General features: G+C 41.0%; 1 protein-coding gene across 6 annotated transcripts in view; it reads left to right on the top strand.

Annotated features, from left to right (window-relative positions):
* RTN4IP1 (reticulon 4 interacting protein 1) overlaps positions 1-12,567 on the top strand; it is a 150,368-nt gene that overhangs the window by 58,615 nt on the left and 79,186 nt on the right. For all 6 annotated transcript variants that reach the window (XR_011422124.1, XR_011422123.1, XM_070223626.1 and 3 more), the window contains exon 5: positions 9,090-9,138. Coding sequence is in view for 4 of the 6 variants with exons in the window: in XM_070223626.1 (XP_070079727.1) it covers positions 9,090-9,138 (49 nt within the window). In the remaining 2 variants the exon portion in view is untranslated. The remainder of the gene's footprint in view (positions 1-9,089; positions 9,139-12,567) is intronic.

Raw genomic sequence — 12,567 nt, 5'->3', positions numbered from 1 at the left:
CAGGCATGCTATTTTTGGTCTCTTTGCAGATTAGTCCAAGGTCCTGAGTGTAGGACAGTATGAGTTGTTAGGGGAGCTTTGGGAAGTGGAAAATTTGATACCTTCTAAAGTTGATTTATATATTATATTGAGTTGCATCTGTTCATTGATTCAGCTGCATGTTACCCACACTAGAGCGCAGTCTATTGTCAGGAGCTTCACCAGCATACATTGTGGACTTCTGCCGAGTTCCCATGTGTGTGGTGACCTTTGGGATGCCTTTGTTCTGAGTGGCAGTGAGATCTTGGCCCCTGGTGCTCTGAGAAATCTAAGTTTACTGAAATTACTACACGTGGGTGTAGTAATGGCCTATCTCTTCAACTCGTTACTGTGAGAATCGCGGGGGAGATGTGAGCACTTTAAAATACTGTAAAAAATACTGTTACATGAAGAAATTACTAGTATAGTGGGATTTTATTATACGTAAACCAGAGGTTTCAGGGTCCAAAGTGGCTTTTTTCAATTTGACTGTTTATTGTGATTGGTGGAGTATATTTTGGCTTCTCTAGGCAATAATTATTCTTTTTATGTTAGCTGTTGGCATTGAGGCACTCTTTATCCTGCACAAAGCGAGTCAGCGTTTGTTATAAAGAACTAATAGGCTGTTTTTCTAACCAATTAATTTGAAAAAAGCAAAACTGATGATGACAAAAACACCCATAGCACCTTGGAAGATTTTACAGGATTTCTTTATAACAAACAGCTTTTTGAAATTAAGACAAAGTGTTCTAAGGGTTTGGTGTATTTACCTTTTCCTTCTTTGTTATATAATTATATTTCTGCAACAACTGAGCATCAGTGAACCAAGGGGATAATTTAATATTGGTGTGATACGATGTCATTTTTGCTCACACTGCAGTATCACTAGAAAATGTCAGATGAAATGATTTCCTTGTTATCAGCCCATCCATAGTTTCTTTATGATTTATTCAGTAGGAACACATAGATAACTTAGGGCCCTCAAGATGAATAGAAGTTTTTTGAAAAGTGGTTACACCAGATACTTTTAAAAAACAGTCCAGTCTGGTGGTTATATTTATTGGTAGTGTCATGGTGCAACTCGAATATTTCATGCTCTGCCTGAAATTCGTCTCTTGTGGAAAGTTGTACTTCCCTCTGTTTGACAGAAGTATTAGAAAGTGTTAGAAGTTGAACCATTCCTCCTCCACAAAATAAATTTCACTTTTAAGTTGTGTATACTTGAAACTTAACTCAATGAATTTAGGAATGCTTTCCACTGTTTGTTTTTTGAGATTAGGCTTTATGACGGTAAACTTTTGTCATGTAAGTGTAAATTAGGTATCTGATTAATTCTGTTTATAGAATTAGACAGGTTCAAATTTACAAACATTGGATTCCCCCTCTCCCCCCATACACATATACTTTATATCAGTAATTATAACAGCTTCCTTCTTCCAGATTCCTTCACCTGCCTGCTCTTCATCCCACCACCCACCACCCCTGTGGACTTGGATTTTCATTTGTGCTTGACTAGGTGGTAGGGTTAGAGGGGTAAGGGGAAGGAGAAACAAACCCTTGCAGTGTACTTGCTTGGAGAAATCCTGGGCTTGAGAAGAAGAGAACAGGGAGGGAGGAGGCTGTGGCCTGGCCAGTGTGATGCAAATAAATCTTCCCTTTACTCTTGGGCCTGTTTTCCAGGGAGCTCCAGGAGGGCTCAGTTAAAGGAACTGGTGGAAAACTCTTTGCTGGCAATTTGTGTTTTACAGATTAGTTTTCTAGGTGACCAGGGTAACTGTTCTTGTGAAGTTTAGAAGACATTTACTCTTTGGTGCACCGTGATCTAGCTTCTAGCCTCGCCATTCAGCTGCAGCTGTTCTCATTGGGTCATAGTTGACTGAGTTACCAACCCAATGATGCTTTTCAGTTCTCGTTATGATTTACCTCTCTGAGATGTCTGGCACTGTTCACCACTTCCTTAATACTCACTTTTCCCATGGTTTCAGGAACACTAGACTCTTTAGTGTTCTCCTTGCCTTTTAGACCAGTTCTTATCACTTTTAAAGGCTCCCCTTCTTCCTCCAGCCCTTTCACTGTTACTGTTTTCCCAGTGTCCCACTCCATCATCCACTCCTCTCTGCTCCCAGGGTTATCCCATCTACTCCCAGCTTCTGTTTGTGTTTTGGTAACTTGCAGATCTCTGTTTCTAACCCCAGCCTCTCCACTGAGTTCCAGTTAGATGTCCCCTCATATCTGAAACTCAACTTATGCAAAACAAGACTTAACTGACTACCACCCTGACTCTTCCTCTATGTTCCTAACATCAGTGAACTGTGATTTCCCTTAAGCCAAAACCTGATATTGTTTCCCAACCCTGCTCCCTCCCCTTCCGCTGTACGACTCATTATTGTTCATGTCAAGTAAAATTTAGGATTGTTGTCAAATTTGGAAAAATGTCTTCCTAGTTTCTTTAATATATAAACTGCAAGATTTCAAGGCATTTCAAGTTTTCTTGTGCAGTGAATAAGCCTAAAATACTTTTACGTTTTAATTGACAACCCTCATTGACTAGTTTGTTGTTGATATTTTCCCAACAGTGGTGTCAAATAAAAATAATACAATTTAGTCACCAGTCTGTCCTTTATTTAGGGGCAAACCATCGGTGGATTGGGGGAGTCCAGTGCCTAACAAGCAGTGGGGTGCTCTTCCCAAGGGATTTGCATGAGCAAGTTTTATAGAGCGTTAGAAGAGACACATAGAACTAAGACATGATTGGCTAGGAGACTGGAATTTCCTCCTAAGGCTGGCAGGTCCTGTTTCCTCGGGTCAGGTAAGCTAGCTACAGCTGAGCTGGATTGTGACTGGTGTTAGGTTTACGTGACAGGGAGGCATTTCCGGTAAGTACGGGCTGACTTAGGTTTAGATTTGTAACGTGGCTGGGCCACTGGGGCAGCCTCCATTTTGTGGGTCCTGATATATGAATTAAGTTTATTAGTGGAGTATTGTAAGTTTTTACATGTCTTTTAATTGGAAGAATTTTCCATAGGCCATCTTCTGGTTCTGTACATCTCAAACCTTGTTTAACCATGTTTCTTCTTCGTTACTCTTCTTCGTTACTCCAGTGCCAGGTAACATGATACTCAGTTTTATCATAACTAAATATCGTGATGCCTTGTTTTGTCGACTTAGTGGGAAGTAGGAATATGCCTGGAAGGCATTCTTCAATGGGGACAGGCTGTAATAACTTTACTTTACTCAGAAATTACCGTGAACCACATCAGTATTTCCCACTAAACCCAAAGCAAATGGATTTCCAAATCACCTTCCCTTCAGCCAAGTCTAGTATCACCTGACAAGAGGGGACACATAATGGAGGGAGTGTAGGAGTGGAAAGAGACAGCAACTTCAACTGATGGGGTTAGTAGGGGAGGAAAAATCATTTTCCCTCTACCCTTCTGAGTTCTCTGCCGAGACCGCTGTAATAAATGACAGACTAACGAGAAAAACAAACTAAAGTTTATTAACATGTATACCTCAGGTATACATAGGCGATACCCAGGGAAAAATGAGTAACTCAAAGAGGTGGCTTAGAATTCAGGTGAAAATACCATCATCAGCCAAAGAGAGAAGCTTGCTGGGAAGGTCAGTGGTGAACAGGTTACTAGGAAAAGCAAAAGTGAAGTTTGTTAGGCAGATTTAAGTTGGTGCCTTCTCCATTTATAGGGGTCAGAAAGTTATCTCCAGAGATTAACTTTTGTCCTTCCTAGTAGAGAATGGAGGAGGGACACCTTTGTAAATTTATGTCCTGCTTTCAGGGGGCAAATAGGAGGAGTGTGGAGAGCTTTCTTGTATCTACTTCTTCTCAGTTGCCTTCAGCTCAAAATAATCCTTATGCCAGAGTGGTATATTTTGGGTTGGCGTATTCTGCTACCCTTCATTAGCATATTTTACTTTTGCAAATTTTACAAAAACATACGTCCACACAAAGGTATCACTGGGGCTCTTCTTGGGGCCTTGTGTAAGTCAAGGGCCCAAAGCTTAAGCTTCATTGGCTCTGTAGGGGAGGAAAAATATCTTTTTCCTCTACTCTTCTAAGTTTTTAGCTGGAGCCCCTGTAACAGAAGACAGATGATCAAGAGAAAATCACACAAATTTATTTATTACAAGGTTTATGTGACGTAGGAGCCTTCATAAGGAAATGAAGACCTGAAGAAGTGGTTAAACCTGAGCTTTTTTGTGCTGTGATTGGTGAAGAGTGGAGAGCTGTAAAAAAATGTGAGAGGACAAAAGGTATGAGCTAAGTGTAGTAAAGTGGAGAAACTTAACAATGCCTATTCATTCTGATTCCTCTCTCTGTCCCTCCCTCTTGGAATTAAGGATGCTCCTTTCCTCCAAGTATAGGGAGGACACGTCTCACACGTGGTTCTTATGACCAGCTTCAGGGGAGAAGGTCAGAGTCCTTCTTGCACGTGCCGTTTCTCAAATCCTTCAGCTTAAGATATTCTGTATGCCAGTGTGCCATATTTTGGGGTAGCATGTCCTGAATCCCATCAGCTCCATGGTAAATCTTTCTCTGGCCACGCTACTTCTCTCTCTCACCCATCCTATTGTTTCCATCGTAAATGATCCTTCCCTCTGTCATCCTTCCTTCCCTCTGTTCTGCACCAGATTGAAGGAACCAGTGACTTGGGACAGTTCTCACTGCTTATCCCATTTGGGGAGATGTGTTCCCAGTACCCTGGATTGAAATTCTGAATACATTTCCCACAGAACCATTGTTATACATTTATGAGGTTCGTGGTCTATTATGGGTTAACTAAACCTTTTTAAATGGCTACCCTGGGCACCTTGCCAAGATGTATAAATAGCTTTGTTTTCATGGGAAAATGTGTTAAGTTCCAAGCAGCTAATTACATGAACTCTTCTGTAAATTGGGGAATGTCTAAGCAGTATAGAGCCTTAGAAGAAGGGGACACACAAATCCAGGCTGTCTTGGTGATGTCTGGTTGATTTGTTTTGTAGCTCTATTCCACTTACAGGTATGTGTTGCTTAATGACAGGGATACTTTCTGAGAAATGTGTCATTAGGCAATTTCATCATTGTGCGAACATCATAGAGCGTACTTACACAAATCTGGATGATACAGCCTACCACTTACCTACGCTGTATGGCACTAATCTTGTGGGACCACCATCATATGTGCAGTCCATTGTTGACCGAAATGTGGTTATGGGCGTATGACTAGTATTCAGATTAAGTATCTCACTCACTTTGGGGAGTAAACTTAACATATTATTATATACTTCGCTATTTTTCACTCATTTTTTCCCCCAGATTTAAAAGTAGTATGTGAAACTGAAAAATGAGATTATACATTTTCAGCCTCATCCTTGTTTTTTAAAGACCATTTGTTTTTACTGATGGAGGATTTAGCTATATTTAAATCATCTTTGTTTCTGAGCCCTCAGGACTTAATAAAGGGCACTTTACTCTTGTGATGTTGCTTTTTTCCCCCCACAAGTATGTGGTCTGGGGGGAATCATGAAGGTCATATACTTGTATGTTAGAAAGGTGGAGAAACTAAATATAAGCTTAAATTAGATTGAAAATGCCAATTCTTTCCTTTTCATTGGCTCCTAGAGTACACCTCTGTGATCATCGTTTCACAGGTGATGAATCTGAGGCCTAGAGATTCAGTTAGTGAGAGAGCTGGGACTAGAACCTGGGTCTCTAGATACCCAGCCCTGGCATTCAGAGGTTTCTGGGGCTAAGCTGGAATATTGACATTTGAAAGATGACTTCCTACTTCTGGACCTCCTGCTGTTTTGTCATATGTGTCATCTGTTTTTTATCTATAATGCAGTTAGCGTGTTGATGCCTTGCCTCATAAGACTAATCCTGGGAAGTGTGTTTTTAGGGAACTTAGGTGCCCAAGTGCTAAATAAAAAGTGACCCAGTCACGGAAAGGAAGCCAGCATTGCTTTAGTCCCTTGATGTATGTTTGGGGAGAATTCAGAGATTGGGCAGAAATGATAGAGGAAATTAGATTTTAGGGTTTAAGGATGCATAAGCAGTGTAATAATTATTCATACTTCCCCTAATCTCTTTTATATTTGCCACAGTGCAATTCCCACTGACCAGGAAAGCTCTATATGTGGACTTAGGAAGTAAGAGAGTAATGTGACTAAAAATGTTGGCAATTTTGTATTATAGTGCTTTTTGCAAATAGAGCATTTCCTGGGCATTTGCTCTGCATAAACCAATAAGCAATACAGCACACCGTTCTTCACCATAATAAACAGGCTTCTACTTCAGCGAGGATTGAAATACAGTGTGGCCATTATAGCAAGCTGGGTGGAAAGTATTCCCGCTGTGTAGCGCTTAAGTGAAGGCCACCGGGGGTAGCAACAGCAGTATTTTCCTCTGTATTGAAAGGGCTTTGAAGAGTACAACAAGAACAGTGAGTTCAGCCCCAGGACTTCAAACCGTAGAGGACCATCTGATTTATTGCTGGCTTGACATTTATTTTGCCTGCTGTCCCTTTTTGGGACTTTCTTTGTTTGAAGAGAAGTACGGGCCCTGGTTGAACCTGCACAAAACGTGGAGTTGAGAGGACCAGAGAACGCCGCGTCCCCAGGGCTTCTGAGCAGCTAAGGGCGGCTAGCCCTTCCCTGGGCGTGCTCCTCACCTGTTTTGCACCGGGGGATGCCACCAAGTGGCAACCTCAGGAACTGAAGCTGCTGTTGCACAGCCACTCCCTCTTCTGCCAAGCACTGCTGTGAACCACTTTTTTGCTTTTTCATCTGGAGAAATGAGGCTGCTTTGGCTCAAGAGTTGTGGGGAAGCAGTGAACTGACAGTAATGAGGTCGGAGTTGTGTCTGACAGTTGGAGCCTTAAGCAGCTGTTACATTGGGTATCCTTGTAATCCAGGATTCTCAGGGAGAGGATTAGAAATTAATTTCAAGCTTTTCTGTACTAGAGGAAACTTTAATGCCGTCTTGCAAATAGCCAGGTGATTCCCTCATTTGGGGTAGTAGCAATTATTGCCTTAATTGTGGGATATGATGCTCATTTAGATGATTTTTAAAGTCAAGAAACATTCATCAGGCATCTGCTGCATCCAGGGTAGTATACCCAGTGCTGGGCATAAAATGAGGCCTCTGTCCTTGAAGCCTCGCAGAATAGCTTGGGAAGCACGCGTATGAATGAAAGTTAACAAGGTGACAGATGCCAAATGCGTGAAAGGATATCAGTTTCGGGGCTGTCTCAGGGTGTAGTGCAGGAAAACTGGGACGTGAGCCTTCACGGGAAGGCAGACCTTAGCAGGTGGGGAAGGCATGTGAGAGTCTGAGGAATGGGCCAACGTGCATGGGACCCCAGTGGCTGAGGCGGAGAGTTCCGTTCGGGAAATAGTTAGAGGAAGTCAGAGTTGAGATAAAGATTAGATTATGAAGGACTTAAATGAGAGTTTGACTAGTTAAATTTCTATAAGAGTGGGCCAAAGTTAGAGGGTAAAATATTCCATGGATGAATTAATTTTTGGATGTATCTGTGAGGCAGTTTTAGTGTCTTTTTTTCCCCATTTAGGAAGTACTAAAGCTATTAAATGTGTGAATGGAAGGATTTTGCAGGAGTTCATCTTTGAAGTTTCTTTTATTCTTCACAATTTATAATTCTTTGAAATTGAAAGTGACTCTTCTAGAAGGAACATAATTTACAAGGAGACTTGTTTTAATTACATTTAATGGTATTAATTTCAAAGGGAACTGTTGGCTCAGAAATTTTACTAAAAACTTTTAAGATCTAAAGGGCGACACACAGCCTTCTGTGATTTGAGTAAGAGAAAAAAATAAAATGAAACTAGGGTAAGATTGTAGACAGAGTGCATGTTCCAAGATCTGGTGTACTTCTTAGAGATAAGTGATAAAATTCTCTGCACTTTCTAGCAGACAAGTCAAAGAGGGACCCACAACCAGCAGTTACACAGTTTGCAGTGACAGATAAATGTAAGCACAGCTACTCCCACCATGTAGTCTTCAGAAAAATGTTTTTCTGTGGGCACTCCAAGAGAATTCTCATAAAGAATTCTCTCAACATGTTTCCTTAGCTAATGTAGTATCAAATATCAAACAGTCCCTTTGTATAATGTCCCTCAGCCTAGATCAGTAGCATTACAGCAAAGTGCAGTTTAGTACAAACAGTTTTCAGGGGCCCTGAAACTCTGCAGTCCAAGGAAAGTGGTTCGCTGGTGCTCTAGCTTAATTCAAGAATAAGATGTAAGTGTGTGCAGAGCAGTGATTCTTGACTAGTCATTCTCTTTTGGGTCACGCACCTCTTTGGGAACTCGATAGGTCTGGATCCCTCTCCTCCCTGATGCACATATGCATAATCACACCAAATTCTGCATATTATTTCAGTTGATACATAATTTCGGAGAGTTCACCCTGTCACCCCCATCCCTAAACTCCAGGCTGCTCACCTTGGCCTGGAGTGGCAGGAGGGCTGGAGTGAGCAAACGGCGGAAACCTGGAGCAGAGCGTGTTTGTGCTGATGGGGTGGATTCATCGGCTTTGAGCCAAGCCAAATTGAGCATAAGGTTGATTTCCATTTGTGAAAGTTGATGAGCTTGACGCGGGGACATGTCTGAACAGAAGATTCTTTATTCCACTTTGGCAGGAATGTGGTCAGGAATGTGATTTTTCTTAGAGAGCAACTGAATCTAACACACTGAAAAGAATCCCAGAGCTGCTTCCTATAGAGAGAGCTATGGTAATTTTAGCCTAGAAAAATTGTAAGGCAGATGCTACCAAGAACCATCTGAGCTACTTTTAAAAATACAAATTATTGGTATTTTTGGTATTTGGTATTCTTGGTAAAGAGTTCATAGAATGTCTAACTTTAAGCATTTATAGCTTCTTGGTGAACCTAAAATAAAAATCCTTGTGTAATAGAATCTTGGGAAGCTGAATGACTTTATTTGCTTTGGGGATGTTTATCTTTGAGCCAGTTACATGCAGAAGACATCTTGCCTATTTATCTAGTTATATTGGCTTAACAGTTTCATTAATTGCAGTCTCTTTTGCATTGCAGTGTTTTAATCTTGGGCGCTTCAGGTGGAGTTGGTACTTTTGCTATACAGGTAAGACGATTTCTTTATCTTGTGACTAGGAAAATTCTTATTTTCATTAATCTATAAATTCACATTTTGTAAATTATTTTAAGAGCTGAGAGGAAGGTAGGTTCAGTAAATTTACTGTGATTTCAGCTTGCTCTTCTAAGAAGGAAATTTTCTAATGTAGAAGGAAGTGATAACCTTTCCAGTGGTTTAATATCTGAGTTAGTTTGTGGATGTCCTGTGTAACAAATGTAGGAAAGCTTTTGGGGAGGAAGACCATGGCAGTACAGGCAGGTGGAAGTTCGCAATTTGGTAGAAATTGATTAAGCCGATTCTAAAATGTATGTAGAAATGCAGTAGCCAAAATACTGTAGAGGTGGCAGTACTCCCCCAAAGTGATCTATAGATTCAATGCAATCCTATCAAAATGACAGCTGCTTTTTTTTGCACAAATGGAGAAGCTGATCCTTAGATGCTTTTGGAATTGGAAGGGACCCCAAATTGCCAAACAGTCTTGAAAAGGGACAAAATTGGAGGACTTGCACTTCCCAGTTTTAAAACTTTACTATTAAAGCTATTACTACAAAACTACAGTAATCAAAACAGTGTGCTATTGGCATAAGGATAGACATATAGATCAATGGAATACAATTGACCATCCAGAAATAAACCCATACATCTATGGTTAATTGATTTTTGACTAGGGTGGCAAGACCATTAAATAGGAAAAGAATAGTCTTTTCAGTGAGTGGTGCTGGGCCAACTAGATATCCACATGCAAAGGAGTGAAGTTGGACTCCTTCCTCACATCATATGTGAAAGCTAATTCAGACTGGATCAAAGACCTAAATGTAAGAGCTGAAACCATAAAACTCTTAGAAGAAAGCAAGGGGTAAATCTTCATGACCTTGGATTTGGCAAAATGTTCTTAGATATGACACCAAAAGCACAAGCAACAGAAGAAAAAAATAGATAAATTAGATTGGACTTCATCAAAATTAAAAACTTGTGCATCAAAGGACATCATCAAGAAAATATGAAAGTAAATATCAAGTAAAAAGACAACACAGAATGGGAGCAAATATTTGCAAATCAGTTATCTAATAAGGGTATAGTATCTAGAATATGTAAAGAACTATTACAACTCAACAACAGAAAGATGAACAACCTAATTAAAAAATTAGCAAAAGTCTTAAATAGACATTCCTTCAAAGAAGATATACAAATGGCCAATAAGCCCATGGAAAGATGCTCAACATCAGTAGTCATTAGGGAAATGCTAATCAAAACCACAATGACGTATCACTTCACACTTACTAGGATGGCTATAAAAAAAAGAACAGAAAATGTAAAATAACAATGTTGTCAAGAATTAGACAAGTTGAAACCCTCATATATTGCTAGTGGGAATGTAAAATGGTGCAGCTGCTGTGGAAAACAGTCTGGCAATTGGTTAAAATGTTAAACATAGAATTACCATATGACCCAGCATTTCCAATCCTAGGTGTATACCTGAGAGAAATGAAAACATGCATTCAAAAACTTGTCCACAAATGTTTATAGCAATGTCAATATTTGTAATAGCCAGAAAGTGGAAGCAACCCTAATGTCTATCAATTGATGAATGGATAAACAAAATCTGGTGTATTCGCACAATGGAATATTATTCAGCCATAAAAACAAATGAAGTTCTGATGCATGCTATGACACGGATAAACCAAAACGTTATGCTGAGCAAAAGAAGCCAGACACAAAAGGTCACATTTTCTATGATTCTGTTTGTATCATGTCCAGAAGAGGCAGATCCATAGAGACAGAAAGCACGTTAGTGGTTGCCGTTGCCTGGGGGAGGGGGGAATGGGGAATGACTGCTTAATGGGCTTGGGTGGAATCTGGGGGTGAGGAATATATTCTGCAGTTAGTGCTGATGGTTGCACATTATGAATGTACTAAAAGCTACTGAATCATACACTTTAAAATTGTTAAAATGGTGAATTTTGTGTTACATGAATTTTACCTCAAAAAAAAAGCAAACAGTGCCCAAGCCTCCAGGAACAGGTGGGCACCTAGTGGCTGCTCCCGTTGTGGTCAGATGTTTAACGGGGAAGGGGCTTGATGAACTCTCCCTCAATGTGAAGGGAAAGCCCCTTTCCCCAGTATGGGGCTGGTCAGCACAGTCAGAGTCTCTGCCATGTTGCTTTCCGGGAGGGAGAATTTGGCTGCTGTGCTCCTCCCCAGACTCTGCCTCAGATCTTTTGAGGACTCGGATAGTCCTGGAGTTTCCCATTCCTCTGCTCACTGAATTAGGGGAGCAGAGAGGACTCCTAGGAGATATAGATCTTGACTTCTTTTTAGTTCACCATTAGATACTGAATGTTTGTGTCCCTCCAAAGTTCATATGTTGAGGTGCTAATGCCCAATGTGATGGTCTTAGGATGGGACCTTTGGGAGGTGATTAGGTCATGAGGGCAGAGCCCTCATGTATGAGATTATGAGCTTATAAAGGAGGCCCAACGGGGGCCGGCCTGGTGGTATAGTGGTTAAGTTCGCACTCTCCACTTAGGTGGCCCGGGGTTCACAGGTTTGAATCCTGAGTGCAGACCTAGCACTGCTTGTCAGGCCACACTGTGGCGGCATCCCACATAAAGTAGAGGAAGATTGGCACAGATGTTAGCTCAGGGCCAATCTTCCTCACCAAAAAAAACCAGACCAGACAGAGCTCCCTAGCCCTTCTACCATATGAAGACACAGAAGGTGCTGGCTATGAACCAGGAAGAGGGCTCTCAACAGATAGCGACCATGCTGACACCTTGATCTCGGACTTCCAGCCTCTAGAATTGTGAGAAATATATTTCTGTTGTTTATAAGCTACCCGGTCTGTTGTATTTTGTTATAGTAGCCTGAACAGACTAAGATAGATACCCAGGGCTTAGTCCGGAGACTGTCAGTTAATGTGGGTTAATGAATAAGTAACTAGAAGAGGGGCCAGCCCCATGGCCGAGTGGTTAAGTTCACATGCTCTGCTTCTGCAGCCCAGGGTTTCACTGGTTTGGATCCTGGGTGTGGACATGGCACTGCTTGTCAGGTCATGCTGAGGTGGCATCCCACATGCCACAACTAGAAGGACCCACAACTAAAATATACAACTGTGTACTGGGGGGATTTGGGGAGAAAAAGTGGAAAAAAAAAAAAAGATTGGTGACAGTTGGTAGCTCAGGTGCCAATCTTAAAAAAAAAAAAAAGTAAATGGAAGAAAGAAAAAGAAGGAGGGAGAGTGGGAAGAAAAGAGAAATATCATACGCTGCTGGTTAGAGTCTAACCTGGTACAACCACTTAGGGAAATCATTTGGTACCATCTACTAAATCTGAATATATATTGCAACCCCACAGTTCTACTCTTATGAATATACCCTGTAGATAGATATACATGCATATTCACCAAAAGATGTGTAT

The sequence above is a fragment of the Equus caballus genome, chromosome 10 (genome assembly GCF_041296265.1).
Source record: "Equus caballus isolate H_3958 breed thoroughbred chromosome 10, TB-T2T, whole genome shotgun sequence".
Lineage (NCBI taxonomy): Eukaryota > Metazoa > Chordata > Mammalia > Perissodactyla > Equidae > Equus > Equus caballus.
This window is presented reverse-complemented; position numbering and strand designations above follow the sequence as displayed.